Raw genomic sequence first — 20,355 nt, forward strand, 5'->3', positions numbered from 1 at the left:
TACTGCCCACAACATATCTCAGGTGTCCAGACACCCTTAAGCAGATCTCTTTCCCCAACCTGAGACTTTACCAGTCCCAACGCTCCAGGCTGCATCAGTCTAGCCCACCAGGTGCCCTGAGCTGGAGCCGCCAAGTTTGAGCATGGCATGGAACAAGTAGACCCTAGCCATGGCCACACTGAGGGGGTACTCATACCATAGTCCTCATACAGCCTGATGGGGAATTTCTGTTCTACCTGCTAGTGGGAAAGCATGGGAGAGACACCCAGTCTCTGGTGAGTGAGCTTGGAACAAGGAACCAAGGGTCCTAGCTCAGCCGTTTTCTCTTCTGGCTCTTCCCACCACAGAGCAGGCAGGCTGGGCTGGGGGGCCTCAAGGGTGGGCGCTCCTGATCACTATCAGCCTGCCACCTGCTTCTTTCAAGTGGCTCAAACTCAGCCTGCAGGAAAAGCATTGCTACTTACTGAACCTCCAAAACCCATGCCACCTGTGAGGAGCCCCCAACCTCACCCTATCAGCTGACTTCACTTTCTATGGCTCACCTCTTGTTCCCTCAGCCACACGGTTCTTCTTGATCCTGAAAAATGTCAAGTTCATTTACATCTCAGTGTCTTGGTCTTTTCTTTTTCCCAGCGCTTCCCAGAGTGGGTTCCTCATCCCCTCTCAGGTCTCCAGACTTGAGCGGCTCATTCTGCTCACTCTACCAGACACGGGTACCTCCATCACGTGAGCTTGGTTTATTGTCTCTAAAACTATCCCATCGATGCATTCACCTGTTGATCGTCCTGCCTTCTACTCAGGGCTTGTTTTGTTTACTGCTGTGGCCCCAAGACTTAGAACACGGCGTGTGATAGAGTGGGCATTCAAGAAAATGCCGAATAAGAAACCAAATGCTTTTTTGGAAAAAAAAAATTCTTTAATAGCAAAATAATATATACTGTGGAAAAATTGGAAAATACAGAATACCAAGTACAGAAAATACAACTTAGAACCTTCATTAACACTTTCGATCATCAAAGCCTAAGACTTGCTGGCTTTCTCATCATGTCCCTTGTGTGCAAGTAGGCATATCAATGGTGTGTGGGTGTGTGGGTGCACATGCATAGACAGTCTTTCCAGGCCTCCTAAGGGGCCTCGGCCCTTCAGGTCCCCCTAACTCCTAACACCACCCTTCTGCATCCATCCTGTTCCTGAGAACAACCCTTCATCAAGGACCTTTTCAGCCCAGGGCTGGTAAAGAGTTAAGGCTTTGCAACGTAACCATGAGGTAGCTATGATCTCCCCCATTTCCAGATGTGGGGACAGGCCCTCCAGGAGGCTGGCTGATGTCACAGAGGCCAAACAACTGGCAAACAGGGATTCCAATTGTCTAGAGGCCCCAAGGCTTTGGTTCTCTCCATCTGTGGCTTTCAGGCCCCATCAGCCTGACTACAGGCCCTCGCAAGGTGCCGTTCAGAGGGTGTGGGGCTCCCCAGTGAAAGCTGAGATGGACAGGTGGTTGTCACATCCACCAGTCCATGGACTCTTTGGGGCAGGCCCTAACGATGACCATACAGTGGGGCAGCCCCCTACACAGGATCCTCTCAGCCTCCTGACCCTCCCACCCCAGACCCTGCAGCTCAAGGACCCTAAGCTTGGGCATAGCAAGGCAGGAAGAGAGGATTTCAGCCGGGGAAGGCATTTCTGGGGTGATGAGAGGGCCTAGCAAACACAGACTCTCCAGGGCTGGCATGCCCTCCAAGACAGACAGGCCAGGGGCAGAGAGGCCCCTCACGGTCAGCCGGATCTTCCGCACATCTCGAAGGTGGCGGCTGATGGCCAGGAGGGTGCTGTCAGCTGAGAGGGTACAACCTAGCACCTCCAGCCTCTGCAAGTAGCTCAGCTCCTGGAGGCCCGCATCTAGCCCTGTCTCTGTCACACGGTAGGTGCCGCCGAGCACCAATGACCGCAGGGCACGAAAGCGTGTCAGGCCCTGCAGGTGCTCGTCTCGGAAGGCAGGGACGCGGTCCAGCACGATGCACTCAAGCAAGGGCAGCACGGTGGGGTCCTGCTCCTTGAGGAGCCAGGCCATAGAGATCTCACAGCTGTGCAGCTCCAGGGTCCTCAGGGTGCAGGGCAAGCTGGTGATGGGCACCATGCTCAGGTCAGCCACGTGCAGACAGAGGCGCTTCAGATTGGGGCACTTCTGGCCCAGGGCCCTCATCAAGGCGGGGGACAACTGGGGGGCCTGGGAGCCTGAGAACAGGTAGCCACCCATCCGCAGGGAATGGAGCCGGGATGCCATGTACCGGCGAAGGAGGTGCCACATGACTTTAGGCCGCATCTGTAAGAGCCAGAAATGCAGGTGACAGGGTGAGAGATATGGAGAATATTCCACAGCCCCTGCCTGCCTGGAGACAAACAAGCCCCAGCTGGGGCTCTAGTGCTCCCCTGGGCTTCTGCCCTTCCCCTGCCAGCCTCAAGTGACCCTGTGCCTCCCCAAGAGTAACAAGACAATATAACCCATTCACTCTGATTTCTAGGTTTGAACAAAAGCAATGAGGGAAAAGAGAAAATCAGAATAGATCTGTCTTCTCATTACCTGAAGTAAGAAAGCAGAGCAACTCACCGGCATTTTATTTTATCCCTTTCCTCATGACCACCGCCAACAGAAATAAGCAACACAAAAGCAAATTGAAAAAGGCTAGAACTGGGGGACCTGGGTGGCTCAGTGGTTTAAGCCTCTGCCTTCGGCTCAGGTCATGATCTCAGGGTCCTGGGATCGAGCCCCACATTGGGCTCTCTGCTCAGCAGGGAGCCTGCTTCCCCCTCTCTCTCTGCCTGCCTCTCTGCCTACTTGTGATCTCTCTCTGTCTATCAAATAAATAAATAAAAATCTTTATAAAAAAAATAAAAAAGAAAAGAAAAAGGCTAGAACTGCCTAGAGTAAATTAGACCTGTGTTAAAAATCATCATCATCACCATCACAACCTGGTGATGATGAATGCTGCAAAAATTAACCGTGCAAAGTTAATTACTAGAAAGCAAAGTAACTGGAAGCACTGTGCATTTTAATGTAGGTACACTTTACCTTAAAAAAAAAAAAGGTGGGGGGACGCCTAGGTGGCTCAGTTGGTTAAGCAGCTGCCTTCCGCTCAGGTCATGATCCCAGCGTCCTGGGATGGAGTCCCACATCAGGCTCCTTGCTCGGCGGGGAGCCTGCTTCTCCCTCTGCCTCTGCCTGCCATTCTGTCTGCCTGTGCTCGCTCTCTCCCCCTCTCTCTCTCTGATAAACAAATAAAATCTTTAAAAAAAAATTTTTAAAAAATGGAAGAAAAAAGAAACTGCATAGTGTAAAATTTGTGCATAGCATAAAACCTGGGATGTTGTTAGAAATTCAGGGGTGCCCGGGTGGCTCAGTGGGTTAAGTCTCTGCCTTCAGCTCAGGTCATGATCTCAGGGTCCTGGGATCCAGCCCCCCTCTCTCTCTGCCTGCCTCTCTGCCTACTTGTGATCTCTATCTGTCAAATAAATAAATAAAATATATTAAAAAAAAAGAAATTCAGAATCTGGGGCCCTATCTGCATTCACTCAATCAGAATCAGCATTTTAACAAGATCCTTAGATGATTCATATACACAGGCAAGTTTGAGACACTCCTTTGTAACACTGATTGTAATAGTAAAAAGCTGGAAATAACTAAATGTCAACAGGAAAACAGATAAATTGTGGTATATTCATTTAACAAATTAAAAGGAACGAACCAGAGTTCCATGTCTCAATTACAATAAATTTCAAAAGCAATGTTGTGTGAATAAGGCTAGTTTTGGGTGGATATACAATAAATAGCGTTTAATTACCTCAACAGAATACCATTACTTAAACTTTCGATCAACACATGAACAAAACTATATGTTGCCTCCTGGCACTCACACAGGAAGCGAGTGAGAAATGAGAAAGTGAGAAACCTAAGTTTCTAGAAGACTACATTTCCATTTTATAATAGCGGTGACCTCTGAGGAGGGTTTCAAAAAACGCCACGATCTATTTATAAATGTTGTGTGCCTACATGTACCCAAAAACCTTTGCATGTATGTTTCACAGAATCTGCAGCAAAAATGACCAAAAGTCAAAGTGGGTTAAATATAGGTGAAGAGTACGTAGCCGTTTCAGATACTATCCTCTACACGTTGCTATATATATATGTGGAATAGTTCATACTCAAACAAGAAAAATAAATACGATGCAAATGGGGAAAAGTGGAAAAGGTTCGGTTGCACTACTCAGGAAATAAACTGTGGAAATTAAGTGGAATCTGGAAAACGATTGCTCCGGGAAAACTCATTAACAGATCATGTAAGCAACCAACGTTTGTCCTATACTCACTGTAGGCGGGACTCGGCTCTAAGGTCTTTCCCTCCAGGAACTTGGTTATCCCCACTTTGGAGATGGGGAAACGCGCTGAGCAGCGAGTGTGCCGCGATGCACCCCGGACCGCCGAGCTAGAAATCTAGGGGGCGAGGGGGTGGGGCTCGAGACCCAGACACCCGCCCGCGGCCCAGGCCCGCCCGGTCGGCCCCGCGTACCGTGTACAGCGTCAGGTCGACATGTCGCCAGAGCCACCGGTCGTCCACCAGCCTCTTCCAGCGGTGACAAACCCTGGGGGAGGGGACCCGGCGTTAGAACCACCCCGCCCCGCGGGGACCCGATCCGCGTCCCAGGGGCAGCCCCACGCCCCCCGACCTTCCCGTCAGCCCCCCGCGGGCCGGGGCCGCACCTGGAGATGCGGATCCGGTCCCGGACCGGGAGGTAGGAGAAGATCTCCAACAGGACTGAGTCCGGCAGGTCCGCCAAAGTCGCCATGATCCGAGCGACACGCACTTCCGCTTGCGGCTGAGGGGATTCGGGATCTCGCCCGGGGGGCGCCAGCGGGTGACGGGGGTGCCGGCAGGGCGGTGGCCGCCGCCTCCGACAGCGGGCGGAGAGTTTCAGCTTTCCTCTGACAGGGACATGGTTGGGTCCCGGCGACAGGCCCGCCGGCGACCACGACGGAGCCGGGAGGCGGGGACTGGGAACCAAGCCCGCGTTCGGAAGGCGTGGCTGAGGCTCTGACGCAGCCCGGAGGCGGGGTTGGGGGCGCGGACGAGGCTGGGGGCGGGGCTGGGGCTGGGCCAGGGACAAGGGGCCCCGAGGCGGTGACTGGAGACCCGGGGACTTGTTTGGGTCGAGAACCGGCCTGGGAGCGGGATTACCCGCTGGGAAGAGGCTGGGGACAGGGCTAAGGGCTGGGACGAGGCTGGGGCGGGGCTGGGGTTAGGCTGGGGGCGGGGCTAAAGGCGGGCAATAGGCTAGTGGGGCGGGACTGAGGGCGGGAATCGAGCTCGGGAAAAGCGCCCTGGGGCGGTGACGGACGGCCCAAGGGCGGGGCCGGACGGCCCAAGGGCGGGGCCAAGGGCTGTGACGAGCGGCCCCGCGTCTCCGCCAGTGTTGGGAGGGCGGAGCTGCAGACCCCAGGACCCAGCCTGGAAGGCGCCCTTAGAGCAGTGCTGCTGGGGGACGACCAGCGGTTGTGCTAAGGGAGAGCGAGGCCCCAACTTTTCTACTTAATACCGCTTTTTTGATGCCTATAAACAAGAATAAATTTGTAGGACCGAAATAGCTGGTTAACAAAGGGTGTGCTCTGTTTTTCGTTTTGATAGCGCCAAACTGTTATCCAAAGAGGCTGAGTGGACACGCCCACCAAATATATCATTCATTTGTGGGTTTTTTTCAGAAATTTTTTTAAAAGATATTATTTATTTGGGGCAACTGGGTGGCTCAGTGGGTTAAGCCTCTGCCTTCGGCTCAGGTCATGATGTCAGGGTCCTGGGATCGAACCCCCTATCGGGCTCTGCTCAGCAGGGAGCATGCTTCCCCTTTCTCTCTGCCTGCCTCTCTGCCTACCTGTGATCTCTGTCAAATAAATAAAATCTTTTTAAGATTTATTTGACAGAGATCAAAGGTAGGCAGAGAGGCAGGCGGGCCGGGGGGAGTGGGGGTGAAGCAGGCTCCCAGCTGAGCAGAAAGCCCCACTTGGGGCTGGATCCCAGGACCCTGGGATCATGACCTGAGCTGAAGGCAGAGGCCCTAACCCACTGAGCCACCCAGGCGCCCCCACTCATTTGTTTTTAAAAGTTTTTATTTTTGAGTAAGCGCTACACCCAGCCTGGGTCTTGAACTTACAACTTGGAGATCAAGAGTCGCATACTCTACCCCTGAGCCAGTCAGGCGCCCCATATCACTTTTTTTTCTAAGATTTTATTTTCAAATAATCTCTATGCACAACACAGGGCTGGAGCCCACAACCCCAAGGAAGGATCGCATGCTGCATTGACTGAGCTGGCAAGATACCCCATCACTCTTTTTTTTTTTTTTAAGATTATTTATTTATTTATTTGACAGAGAGAAATCACAAGTAGGCAGAGATGCAGGCAGAGAGAGGGGGAAGCAGGCTTCCTGCTGAGCAGAGAGCCGGTTGTGGGGCTCAATCCCAGGACCCTGAGATCATGACCTGAGCCAGAGGCAGAGGCTTAACCCACTGAGCCACCAAGGCACCCCCATCACTCATTTTTAAAGTAGCAATTCGGGGCGCCTGGGTGGCTCAGTGGGTTAAGCCGCTGCCTTCGGCTCAGGTCATGATCTCAGGGTCCTGGGATCGAGTCCCACATCGGGCTCTCTGCTCAGCAGGGGGCCTGCTTCCCTTCCTCTCTCTCTGCCTGCCTCTCTGCCTACTTGTGATCTCTCTCTGTCAAATAAATAAATAAAATCTTTAAAAAAAAATGTTTAAAAAAATGTTTAAAGTAGCAATTCATTAGAAAATTATCAACTGATAGGGCGCATATATATATTTTTTTTCTTTTTTTTTTTTCTACTGGATAAATAACCAGGAACCAGTTTGATGAGTCAAAGGACACATGAAGTTTAACTGTGAGGTTTTGCTAAATCACACCCCCAAGAGCCCATAACGGCAATACAATGCTTTCAATACACACATACACACACACACACACACACACACACACACACACACAGAGGCAGGAATTGGAGATGCTGAAAACTGTCTTAAAAAGAAATGCAAGGGCCCCCCCCCCACCCCGGCCTGCCTCTCGGCCTACTTGTGATCTGTCTGTCAAATAAATAAAATCTTTGAATAAAAAATGCAAAACTCATTAAGATGTATGCGTTAAATGTGTGCAATTTCTGTGTATCAACCATACCTCAATAAAGCTAAAAAATGTATATATCTGTATGCCCGTGCTTATCCATAAACAAAAACACCAGGGCTTTCACCTATCAGATTAAAAAAGATGAAGAAGGGGCGCCTGGGTGGCTCTGTTAAGCTGCTACCTTCAGCTCAAGTCATGATCTGAGGGTCCTGAAATCAATCAAGCCCTGCATAGGACTCCCCACTGAGTGAGGAGTCTGCTTCTCCTCTCCTTCTGCCCCTCCCCCTGCTCATGCACACTCTCTCTCTCAAATAAATAATAAACAAAATCTTTAAAAGCAAAACAAAACAAACAAAAAGATGAAGAAGCTGGAAAATACCCACACTGGCCTTGGTGTGAGGTAACAGGCCCTTTCAACCCTGCAGAAGGGGCAGGATAGATTCAAACTCTTTGAAGCTAGTTTAGTAATATAAGATTACAGCTTCTGTTGGACCCAACAATACGATCCCAAAATGTTAAAAAAAAAAAAAATTAGGTAGGTCTTTCTATGCTGTGTGGAACAATCTTCAGGATACTGTTTGCTTTAAAAAGCAAAAGGTGTAGAGATCAAGGACTATAATTTGATCTCACTGGAGATATACATACCTCCAAAAAATGCACACACAATTTATTGTGTTTCACCCTTTATACAAGGCCTGTATGAAAACTAAAACATTCAAAGGGTTCCTGGATGGCTCACTTGGTGGAGCATGTGATTCTTGATCTCAGGGTTGTGAATTCAAGCCCCACAATGGGTGTAGAGATTACTTTAAAAAAAAAAAAAAAAAAGTCTTGGGATGCCTGGGGGGTCAGTCTGTTAAGCATGTCCTCAGCTCAGGTCATGATCCCAGGGTCCTGGAATAGAGTGCGATATCCCCCCTCCCTTCCTGCTCAGCGGGGAGTCTGCTTCCCCCTCTCCCCCTGCCTGCCTCTCCCCCTGCTTGTACTCTCTCTCCGGCAAATAAATAAATAAAATCTTGGGGCGCGTGGGTGGCTCAGTGGGTTAAAGCCTCTGCCTTCGGCTCAGGTCATGGTCCCAGGGTCCTGGGATCAAGCCCCACATCGGGCTCTCTGCTCGGCAGGGAGCCTGCTTCCTCCTCTCTCTCTCTCTGCCTGCCTCTCTGCCTACTCATGATCTCTCTGTCAAATAAATAAATAAAATCTTAAAATAAATAAATAAATAAATAAATAAATAAAATCTTAAAAAAAAAGTCTTAACAAAACCAAAAAACCCAAGTCATTCGCTTCTGCCCTTTGACATAACTTAAAATATTGTATGTTACCTGAAAATACAAAGTCTCTCTCCATTGAGATGTGTTAATGTCTGAAAAGTTTTATCATTTTAGGGGAAGGCTCCACATCACACATTTGAAGATGCAGAAACTATCTCCAAAACTGGAAACTTTTTTTTTAAGATTTTATTTATTTGACAGAGAGAGATCACAAGCAGGCAGAGAGGCAGGCAGAGAGGCAGGCAGAGAGGGGAGGGGAAGCAGGCTCCCCGCCAAGCAGAGAGCCCAATACAGGGCTTGATCCCAGGACCCCGAGATCATGACCCCAGCCAAAGGCAGAAGCTTAACCCACTGAGCCACCCAGGCGCCCCCGAAAATGGAAACTTTTAATGGTAGTTGCCCCTGGGGATGGCTGGGATCTGAAGGCAAGGACACTGTAGGCTGCCATATATATACTTTCATACTGCTTAATTGTTGCCATATGCAATTATTACCTTAAAAAAAGTAAGTTCCAAATGTTTATTCACCAATCAAACCCCTTTGATATTTTTCCTCTAACAAAAGCACAGAAAAAAATGCTTCATGCTTTGGCAGCAATCCTGCAACTATGGAAAGACCAAAAGAATCCCACAGAGGTCAAATCACTTGCCAGCGCCACAGGCCCAGATCTGATGCCACAGTGTATCCCTCTACCACACTACTCTGTGGTCTTGATTCCTTCTGGAAAGCCTATGCCATCATGCATGGGGAATGCCTTCTTTGCTCCCAGAGCCTTGGGCTTCCCCCTCACAGCACTGTACTGAAGACCTCTTCACTTGTCTTATTCGTCTATGAGACTGAATTCTCGGGTGGTGGGTGAGCCTTGGTCACTGCTGTATCTCCAAGGCCTGCTGAAAGGCTAAGCTATTGGGAGAAGGAAACTCTTGAACAATTCCTTCCACACCTAAGATTATTTCCTCTCTGGTGCTTCCTAGGCAGGGCAATTGCTTTAAAAAAAATTTATTTATGAGAGAGAGAGAGAAAGAAGGGAAGGAGGGACAGAGGGAAAGGGAGAGAGAAAATCCCAAGGGGACCAGGCACTGAGCACAGAGCTCAAAACGGAGCTTGATCTCATGACCCTGAGATCGTGACCCCATCCGAAAACCAAGAGGGAGACACAACCGACTGAGCCAGATTTGGTTTAAAATTGCCAAATTTGGGGGGCACCTGGCTGGCTCAGTGGGTTAAAGCCTCTGCCTTAGGCTCAGGTCATGATCCCAGCGTTCTAGGATTGAGCCCCGCATTGGGCTCTCTACTCAGCATGGAGCCTGCTTCCTCCTCTCTCTGTGTCTGCCTCTCTGCCTACTTGTGATCTCTGTCTATCAGATAAATAAATAAAATCTTTTTAAAAAATAAATAAAACAAAATTGCCAAATTTGGGGGGCACCTGGGTGGCTCAGTCATTAAACATCTGCCTTCGGCTCAGGTCATCCTGGGAGTCCAGGAATCAAGACCCACATCGGGCTCCCTGCTCAGCAGGAGGCCTCCTTCTCCCTCTCCCACTTTACCCTACTTGTGTCCTCTCTCTCACTGTCTCTCTCCCTGTCAAATCAAGGAATAAAATCTTTTTTAAAAAATTAAATTGTCAAATTTGGGGGCAACTGGGTGGTTCAGTTGGTTAAGCATCTGCCTTTGGCTCAGGTCATGGTCTCGGGGTCCTGGGATAGAGTCCCACATCAGGCTCCCTACTCATCAGGGACTCTGCTTCTCCCTCTGTCTCTGCCCCCAATCCTTCTGTTCCTGCTAGCTCACTTTCTCTCAAATAAGACAAAATAAAATCTTTAAAAGAAATAAAAATAAATAAAATTGCCAAATTTGGTTTAAATTGCACCCCTGGGGCATCAGCTTTTAAGTTCAACAAAACCCAGGTGCTCCTGCCCCTGGGGCTCAGTTACAGGGTGGGTACAGAGGGTTCCACCAGCATACAAGGGTGGAGGGAAGGAAAACACACATATAAACTCCTTCCTCTGGGTCAGAAACCCAAAAAACAAGTGGGGAGAGAGGGCCTTCCCAGCTTTCTCCTTGGGCCGTACCCAGAACTCTCCCTCTCAAGAAGCACCTATCTCCTCCTCACCCCAGCACCTCTGACAGCCAACCTTCTGCTGCTCAGACAGGGGGATGGGGCTGCCCTTGTTCCTCAAGGGGCATTCACTGAGGCCTTTCATGGGATGCTCCAAATTCTAATTACCAGGGTGTGGGGAGGGGTCTCTAAAGTGAGGTGCCCTATCTCTCAAGGCCCCTCCCCCTCTCACCTGAATGGGGGTAGGGGTGGAGGGGCGGGGATGAGGGGGCAGAGTGGGGGGGCGGGGGGCACTGTCATGCAGCAGTGACAGCCTAGTCCTTGGACTTCCCATTGCCCACCACCCCCCTCAGGATGGCTTAGCCCAGCTGGGGTTGGCAACCGCCCAGTGGATCCCCACCACCTCCCACTGGAGCTCAAACCCCCAACAATCCCAGATTTATTCTCATCCCCAGACTTCCCGTTGCCCCTCCACCAGCCTGTAACTCAGCATCATGATCCTGTGCTTGAACAATCTTTGGATCAATTATTGAGAAATTAGAAACTTCTCGTTTTAAAAACGTTACATTTACTTTTTCCCCCTGATGACAAGAGTAATATATGTTCATTGTAGATAATCTGGGAAAACCAAAAAGTGCCAAGGAGGAACAGGAGATTCAGCAATTCCACCATGGTAATTCCACAATGGTAACCACCATTAACATCTTGCGGGACACAGTAAATAATGTAAATGCAGTGATTTCCGAAGTTCCCTCAGCTCACCTTTGACATTCCAACCTCTCTGCTTGGCCCATCTGTTCTCGTGCAAATTCTTTAAAAACCGTCAGAAGCTGGTCCGAGACCAATCCTTACTACAATCCTAGGGTGGGATTTGCTATCCATTTTCATAGATAAGGAAAGTAAGAATCAGAGAGGGTAACTGTCTTGCTTAAGATCATACAGTTTAATATTAAGGGGTAGATTGGGTTTTTCACTCATCTGTCCAAATTCAAAGCCTTGTCTCCAACCTGAGCAAGTTCTCCATACAGATTTCCCACCCTCTGGGGCGCGCACAGAACTCTCGGAGAAATGACACGTCCGAGTTCTGAGCAGGAAGGCCCCTGAGTCTAGTGTTTGTGGTAGGACCTCTTGGGCCAGCTCCCTAAGTCAGGTCAGCCCCCAAAGGGTCACAGAGCATCCTCTCTTTCCACAGGATGGTCTCTCACGTCTTCCACCTAATCTCACATCCCAGTTTGAGAAGGTGGATTCAGCAAATCAGAAGCAGTGGCTCCTTTTCAGAGCAAATCCCTTTAGGCTCACCAGACTGGGAAAATCCTGTCTGCTGAGACAGAACGGCTGAATGGCTCCACGGGCAACTGTTTGGTTGAACTTAGAGAAGGGTGCTCCCTGTCCCACCAGCTCTGGACAAGCAGACCAGTCGAGGGGCTGCTTTGGGACTCAAAGCAAGGTTGAGATCCGGTACAAGGACCTCCCTGCCGGGCCAGGGCTATCTGCCTTGAAGACACAAACCTGGGTGATTTTGCCCTTGTGCCGTTTCCAGGTTACTTGCCTGAGATACTGGTCGGCGTGCAACTTGGGCTCCATTCTAATAAATGCTGGGATCCAGCACGAGATCAGGCGGCCCCCCTGCTTATTGACTGTAGTCTGCGCCCCAGTGTCCCGGGGGGTCAGGAGCGATAGCCAAAGAAGAGGGGTGAGCAAAATGCTTCCAAGGCCCGGCCGGCTCCGAAGGAAGGTAGCGGGACCAGACGAGATGACTGCACGGCTCCACCCACGCTCCCCATAGCCCTGAGGCTGAGTCTCAACTAGGAGGCTTCGTCGGGCTCAGAAACGGGCAGTCACTACCCCCCACGGGACGTCCCCGGGCTCCCCTGATGTTCCTGTCAAATCCCACACATGACGACGTCTCCCCACATCTAAGGAGCCTCAACCAACAGCTTCCAACAGACTGGGCGCCGACCCCTGACCTCTGACTTCCCTTTCACGCCACTTCCCCCGCCACGCACAGCCCGGGACCCCAACGTGGCCCCACGCAGCGACGTACAGGAATCCGCAGGGGGCCCCGAAGCCGTGCCTGGGAACCGCAAACCCCTCCTGGAATTTGGGACCGGAAAGAAGTCGGAGGGGTGTGGAGCAGGGAGCAAGGGAAGGGCACTTCCGGTTGTCCACTTCCGCTTCCGGCTCTTAGAACGCAGTCCGACCCCGGCTCCGCCCTCGAGCGAGGAGGTTGTGGCGTCTGCTGGTTCCAGGCGTTTCGAGGTGAGGGGCTGCGTGGAGAGGTCCGGAGTCGGGGGAAACTGATGCGACCCGGCTCTCGAGGGTGTGCGCGCCTGCGAGCGGCGAGGCGGAGCCTTCAGGCGACCTGAGTGGGGAGGCGCGGCTGCCTGGGGTCCGCCGTCCCGGGAGTTGAGGCCCGGAAGGACTCGGATCTGGGAGGTTGAGGAGGGGTAAACATAAGACTCAAATCCGGAATCTTGGGTCTTTGGAGACCCCTGAAGTCCTGACTCTGCTGCCTTCCACCCCACACCGTGTGTAGCTCCAGACAGGATGATCGAGGTTGTTTGCAACGACCGTCTAGGGAAGAAGGTCCGCGTTAAGTGCAAGTATCCACCGGCGGCGGGGAGGCAGTGGTTCCCGGGGTGCTTGACACGAGGCCGGCAACTCAGTCTGTGTTGTACGGTGACTTGAGATAAACCCGGGAGAGGGGGCGGGTGGGGTCCTGGCAGAGGGCGTTCAGCCCTGGAATGTCCTCTTGCACGTTCTCCCTCTCCCTTCCATTCTCCTTAACTCGTCTGCGCCCAGCACTGATGACACCATCGGGGACCTTAAGAAGCTGATCGCAGCCCAAACTGGTACCCGTTGGAACAAGATCGTCTTGAAGAAGTGGTGAGTGCCGTGGTAGAGCTGGGGGCTGGGCAGGACTAGGTCAGGTCTGGGTTGGAGAGCCCTGCCGGCTCAGGGCGGAGGGTCCTCAGCTTGCCTCCAGGGTGAAAAGCCACCTTCGACTTCTGTCTGAAAGGTTTCTATCCCGCAGGTACACGATTTTTAAGGACCACGTGTCTCTGGGGGACTGTATCCTTTGTGTGATTTCTTGAGGAAGGGTCTGCATACCAGACTTGGTTCTCTTTGTTCAGGGCTGGCAGTGCGTCTGTATGAGATGGTGCACATAAATTGTTTAATTTAGTAGGCGGCACATGGTAAGCATCTGGAAAATGGGAGCCATGTCTTTGTTTTGTGGGGGGAGGAGGGTGGTTGGTGAAATACTTTGACTTGGCTTAGAAGACCCTAAGGTCAAAATGTATACATTACTGAACTCTGAGTGTGGACAGGAGGTCAGGGTGGAGTGAGACTCAGGCAGGTCTTTTGTGCAAAGGGAGCACGAACTTTTTTTTTTTTTTTCATAGTTTGGGTTCTTTCCACATCAGAATGACCCAGTTCCAAATGGCTTCCTTGGCCCGGGGTGGAGTCCTCGGGCCACCCTGACCTACCCATGGAAGGTGAGAGGGTGGAGATGGAGGCCACAGTGAGAATTCCTTAACACCTTTCCTTCAGATGAAATCCACGATGGGATGAACCTGGAGCTTTATTACCAGTAGAGGAGAATTCCTTCCCCCTGCTGTACCCTGCCTTGTCTTCCCTTCCCCTCTTCTTTCTCCCCCAATCCCTTCTCTCCCATCGTCACCCCCACACAGATATGGATACTTGTTTTTAAAAACTCATGTTAATAAAATCCTAGAAGTTGCTTCATTGTTGTCATCCTTGAGTGAGGCCTTATCTAATGTGGGGAGGGTTGACGTCTGGTTGTCACTGTTCTCTCCGTACGCAGCTGCTCAGTAAGAATGCAGGATCAGCTGGGTTGATGAGGGAAGAGTAAGCGAGCAGCCTGGGAACCCCGTCCACAGCTCTGGGATTTGCCATGGGTCCCTGAAGGTCCTAATAGACCAAGGGCTGTCTGGGTACAGACAGTAGATATAGTAGAATACAGGTTCTGGATTCAGACCAAGTATGGTTGGAATCACAGCTCTGCCACGGAGAGTGATTCTGAGCAGGGTAATTAACTTATCTACACCTTCATTTCCTTATCCAAACTGGAACTGACAGTATTTACTTCATTGCCATGTTATGAAATGCAGATGAGCCAAAGCGTGGTGGGTTATGCATCCACAGTTCCTGGACTTTGGAAATCCTAGTGGAGAGAGTGAGACAGTGTGGCATAGGCTGAACTTTGGTTATAGTGGTGGGATTTGGGGAAGCTAGCCCTTTGATCTTCAGATCAATAAAGCACCGTGGTGGCACCCACATCTCAATGAGATAATGCAGTCAAAACAGCAGGGTGTCTGGCACAAAGTGTTTTTTAAGCTGTCTTCAGCCTTCCCCCAGGTGGGAGTAGACAGGACACCAAACACCCCATCTGTGTTTCCCTGGCCACAGATCCTAGGGTCGATGTTGGCCTTTCCCTGGAGCTGCATTCTGGAGCCTTTCTCCAGAGTTTCACGCAGAAACTTGCCCCATCCCTTTTCCCCTCTACAGTATTGACCTGGCTGATTTCCTGCAGTACATTAACATGCTCAAGTCTAGCGTACTGCTCCTTCCCTTCCCCCTAAACGCCACCCAGTCTTCTGCCTTCATTTCACTACCAAGCTTCTTGGGAGGTGGACCTGCCAGATGCCTAGGGTGCTGCTGGCCTGTACCTCATGGAGGATGATTTCTCCTTAGACACCTCTCTACCTGTCCTCTTGGCTTCCCTTCTGTCTTTAGGACTCAGCTCCCTCCTGATGCCAGAAGTGTCTGTTTCCTGATACCTTGCTCTCCCTACTCTTTAGAGCTCTCTCTCTCTCCCATATTTGTCTATTTAAAAATAAACCCGACAGGATTTTTTTGATAACACAACAAGGTGATTACTTGTTAATTTCAGACAGCATAGAAAAGTACAGGCTGAAAGTAAAATGCTTCTTGTCCCATTCTCTCTCCTGAAGTCAGGTCTTTTCCCATACATTTATAGAAACTTCATTCTTATTTTTAAAAAATGACCATGCTAATATCTACTTGTAAGAACAATCCAAATGTTTTGTTTAATAAGTTTCTTAATAACAGCACCCCTCCCACCAGTAGCAATTTTTTTTTTAAGATTTTATTTATTTATTTGACAGAGAGAAATTACAAGTACACTGAGAGGCAGGCAGAGAGAGAGAGAAGGAAGCAGGCTCCCTGCTGAGCAGAGAGCCCGATGCGGGACTCGATCCCAGGACCCTGAGATCATGACCTGAGCCGAAGGCAGCGGCTTAACCCACTGAGCCACCCAGGCGCCCCACCAGTAGCAATTTTTAACATATTTTATTAAATCCAGAAATTTTCTAAAATACAACCTATAGTTGTTTTTTTTTTTTTAAAGATTATTTATTTGACAGACAGAAATCACAAGGAGGCAGAGAGAGAGGAGGAAGCAGGCTCCCCGCCGAGCAGAGAGCCCGATGCGGGACTCGATCCCAGGACCCTGGGATCATGACCTGAGCCGAAGACAGAGGCTTTAACCCACTGAGCCACACAGGCATCCCTTTTTTTTTTTTTTTAAGATTTATTTATTTCAGCCTATGGTTTTTATATAATTGGGATAATATGCATTCTATAATATACACTATTATATATACACCATTTGGTGCTTTTTTGTTTTGAGTAGGCTCTATGCCCAATGTGGGGCTCAAACTCATGACCCAAAGATCAAATCACATTCTCTACCAACCAAGCCAGCCAGGCAGCCCAGTAGCTTGCTTTTTTATGCCTTATTTTTCACCTTTCCACATAAATTACCTCATTCCTTTTCATTAGTTTATTGATACTTGCTTGTTTTTCTCTTTTTACATAAAAAGGAAGTATGGAGGGATTTTTGTGATGGAACTCCCCTGTGTAGAACTGTGGTGGTAGATGAAGGACTTTGCATTTGTCAACCAGGATGTAGGAAGAAAGATGGCTGTGGAATGAATCTGCCTGTATTATAAATGAATCACATGACCACACCAAAAGGGATTGGGAAGAAAAGAGCTGACCTAAGTAACTTTTGAAAAAGTATTTTAACTGGATACTGTAAGGCTAAAGACAAAAAAGAAGAAAAAAAAAAGGCATTATATGCAAGCCCTGTACTCTAGTTAAATAAATTCATCAGTGTTAGGATCGAGAAATTCTGGAACTACTTTTGTACATATACAACCACACACACACACTTGGACGAATGGGTAGATATATTGCAGATAGAGCCAGACTCACTGCTGGAAGAAGTTACAAATAACAGCTCACAGCCTGCCGTAGAGCCAGACTCACTGCTGGAAGAAGTTACAAATAAAACAAGGTGTGATTTAAAAAAAAAAAAAAAAAAAAAGGAGGTCGCTAGAGTAAACCCTGTGAAGCTGGATTAGAGTTGGAGGCATCAGTATGGATTCATACAAAAACTAAACTTTTTAGTATGTATACAGACATGCAGAAATGCAGATATGTATGTTTGTGTTTCCTTGCTTTACCCACTTGGACCAGAAGCAGTGATACTCCAGTAGCAATGGACATACCCAGCACCTAGATCTTGGTTTCTAAGTACCATTCTCCAGTGGAAGGAACCAAGCCTTAGAGAAGTGATTGGTTCCTAGAACTAGGGCAGAGAATATACAAACTGAGCCTAGAATATCTTGTGGTGCCACGAAGTAGAAAGTGCTCTAACAGAAAGGATCGGAGCATGTAGAAAGGGCACAGAAGCCAACCTGTGATAGAGCTCCCAGTGGCCAAATTTGGAACAACCTGAAAAACCAAATAGTAGTATTGGGCTATGATCAAAAGAATAAAATAAGTATCTTTGAGCCCATGCTTGTATCAAGAAATAATTAAGTGTGTAAATAAATGGGGGAGAAAGGACAATTCTTTATTACAAAAGATTGCAGTTAAATGTAGAAGGAAGGAGGGAAATAAATCACCACTGCATCACCATAGTAATAACTGCCGTAGACAAATATTGATAGATGCTAAAATCGGGCAAAAGTTTAAGCAGAAGTAGGATATTAGCACAGCCTCCAAGTATCTCCCAAAAAGAAGAGTAAGTTGACAAAGAAGAGGAAAATAGTAAATTCATTACAAAGAAAAATAAGTTTAGATACTGCTTTAACCAAGTGATCAAAGTTAATAACATCACAGACAAATTAGGTGGTCCCTAATGATCCTCTTATCCTGGTATTCACATGCTTGTGTAATCTCTTCCTCTCGAGCATAGACCAGACCTAGCTTCTAACAAATAGAATGGTGGCAAAAGTAATGGGATATCATTTCTGGGATTAAGTCACAAAGAGACTGTGGCTTGCTGTCTTACTTTCTCACTTGTTCACTGATGAAAGCCAGTTGCCTCATACAGAGGTCCTGGCCAAAGCTAGTGAGGAGCTCTGTTCCTCAGTCCATGATCCCCTTAGCAACTAAATCCTGCACAGAACGTGAAGGAGCTTAGAAGTAGATTCTGCCCCAGTCAAGCCTTCAAATGAGACCACAGCCATTCCTGCTGACACCGTCTAAACTGTGCCTGGATTCCTGACCCATAGAAACTGACAATACATGTTAATTCACTAAATTGTGAGATAATTTGTTAGGCAGCAGCAGATGAAAGTGAAACCTTGCAACATCATTGATCACCTGCTCTGACACACTGAGAAGGGCACATTGTATAACACGTAACAATAACACGTAACTTCAATCAAATTATGAAAATATCAGACAAACACTATCATGGCAAAGCATCAGAATGAGGGACATTCTGCTTTCTTAAAGTATCAAAGGTAATGAAAGTAAGAAAAGACCTAAAAAATATCATGTACTGGAGAAAACTAACAATGTGCAAGAAACTTCCAATGTGCATCCTGGAACATAAAAACAATGTTAGTTGAAAAATAGGAAGTTCTTTTCTAAAGTCTAGTTTAATTAATAGTATTGTACTAATGTTGATTTCCAATAGTATTTACAAATGTTTGATAATTATTCTATGGCAGGGTTTCTCAGCTTTGGCACTGTTGATATTGGGGCAAGATAATTCTTCATTGGGGTCACTGTGCATTGTAGGATGTTCAACAACATCCCTGGCCTCTATCCACTAAATGCCAGTAGCATTTCCCTATCCACCATTTGTGACAGCCGAAAAAGATGTAAGACATTGCCAAATGTCCCCTGGGGAACAAAAATAACCCCTGGTGATCTCTGTTCTATTACTTTTTTAAGATTTTAAGCAATCTCTACATAGGATGTGGGGTATGAACTCACAACTCCAAGATCAAGAGTCACATGCTCCACCAACTGAGCCAGCCAAGAACCCCACCACCATTCTGTTATTATGTAAGATGTTAACATAATGGATGTCTGGGTAGAGGGTATATGAAAAATCTACACTATTTTTGGAACTCTGTGCTAAGTTAAAATCATCTTTTAAAAAAAGATTATGGTTATGATTATTCTATGTGCTTCTTAAAAAATCAAAATGTTACATTGAAATTAACATTCCTCAATTTTTCCTTCGCCTGAATTACCAGTGGTAATCATTAACATATTTGAATGAATCCAGAAATTTTGTTAGTTTTTACACAATTGAAATAATTATACATTTTCTATTACTCCTACTGTTCAGCAGCTTCCTTTTTATGCTTTTTAAAAGCATTGATAGCTTTCTATAACAGATCTAATTCTTTTCAATTGATTTTTGTTTATTTTTTTGTTTTGTTTTGCTATGCTTTCATACATACTATAATTGCAACATTATACTGTGACTAGCTTTTCTTTTAATCTATCAAACACATATTCCTGCTATGGGCCAGACACTTTTGAGAGCATTCTACAGATTAACTCATTTAATCTTTGCATCAAAGGTATAATGTATGAGATATATACTGGGTTTTTTTTTAAGATTTTCTTCTTTTTTTTTAAGGTTTTATTTATTTGACACAGAGATACAGAGTACAAGTAGGCAGAGCAGTAGGCAGAGGGAGAGGGAGAAGCAGGCTCTCCACCAAGCAGGGAGCCAGATGTGGGGCTCAATCCCAGGACCCTGACATGAACTGAACCGAAAGCAGCCGTTCAACCGACTGAGCCACCCAGGCACCCCAAGATTTTATTTCTTTATTTGACAGAGCACAAGTAGGCAGAGAGGCTGGCAGAGAGGGGGAAGCAGGCTCCCTGCTAAGCAGAGAGCCCCATGCAGGGCTGATCCCAGGACCCTAAGATCATGACCTGAGCAGAAGGCAGAGGCTTAGCCCACTGAGCCACCCAGGCGCCAAGATATATATTCTTATCCTCATTTGCAGAGGGAGAAGCTGAAGCACAGAGTAATTGTTCAAGGTCATAGCAAATGGAGGGCCAGGCTTTGAATCCAGCAATCTGGCTCCTGAATGCTCTTAACCTACTACATCATGTCTCAGATTTCTTGTTGATGTGTTTCCCTGCGTTTCATATGACTGCGCCTCATTCTTTTTAATGGTCGGTCACATGGGGTCTAGTTATAGATGAATTATCATTGAACTCTTCCCTATTGGTGTTTTTGCCTCTCCTATCTATCTCCAGCCTGTCCCCAGGCACCTTCTCAGTGTCCCACAGGTGCTGCACACTCAATCATAAATCGATTCAAACAGCTCATCATCCTACTGTCGGCGCGTACTCCTGTCCCCCCAGCTAAGTGGCCATGCCAACACCCACCAGTCACCCAGGACGGAGGCAGGAGCCAGACTGAGAGGGAATAAGTTAGGTAAAGTAGGTTCCAAAGGAAGTAGAAGATGTTTGGGTCAGCGGCATAGGGAAAGGGTTAGTCTTGCAAAAGAAAAAAAAAAAAAAAAAA

The 20,355-nt window shown here is 48.1% G+C and overlaps 2 protein-coding genes across 4 annotated transcripts; one reads left to right on the forward strand and one right to left on the reverse strand.

Annotated features, from left to right (window-relative positions):
* Window positions 1–894: 894 nt before the first annotated feature.
* On the reverse strand, window positions 895–5,092 carry FBXL12 (F-box and leucine rich repeat protein 12). Of its 3 annotated transcripts, XM_032310458.1 has the most exons (3): window positions 4,757–5,092; window positions 4,566–4,638; window positions 895–2,323 (listed from the first exon to the last, which is right to left on the reverse strand). In XM_032310458.1, exons 1-3 carry the CDS (start codon window positions 4,840–4,842, stop codon window positions 1,502–1,504), a joined length of 981 nt encoding a protein of 326 aa, XP_032166349.1. In that variant the 5' UTR covers window positions 4,843–5,092; the 3' UTR covers window positions 895–1,501. The 3 variants fall into 3 exon arrangements, with proteins under 3 accessions (XP_032166349.1, XP_032166357.1, XP_032166364.1); XM_032310466.1 differs by lacking the exon at window positions 4,566–4,638 and having other exon boundaries at window positions 4,757–4,836; XM_032310473.1 differs by lacking the exons at window positions 4,566–4,638; window positions 4,757–5,092 and adding an exon at window positions 4,366–4,559.
* A 7,569-nt stretch (window positions 5,093–12,661) lies between these two features.
* On the forward strand, window positions 12,662–14,257 carry UBL5 (ubiquitin like 5). Its single transcript, XM_032310489.1, has 5 exons — window positions 12,662–12,773; window positions 13,051–13,117; window positions 13,317–13,400; window positions 13,549–13,586; window positions 14,067–14,257. The coding sequence occupies exons 2-5, from the start codon at window positions 13,062–13,064 to the stop codon at window positions 14,108–14,110; spliced, it is 222 nt and encodes a 73-aa protein (XP_032166380.1). The 5' UTR covers window positions 12,662–12,773; window positions 13,051–13,061; the 3' UTR covers window positions 14,111–14,257.
* Window positions 14,258–20,355: the final 6,098 nt, after the last annotated feature.

Source organism: Mustela erminea, chromosome 1, assembly GCF_009829155.1.
Source record: "Mustela erminea isolate mMusErm1 chromosome 1, mMusErm1.Pri, whole genome shotgun sequence".
Classification (NCBI taxonomy): Eukaryota; Metazoa; Chordata; class Mammalia; order Carnivora; family Mustelidae; genus Mustela; species Mustela erminea.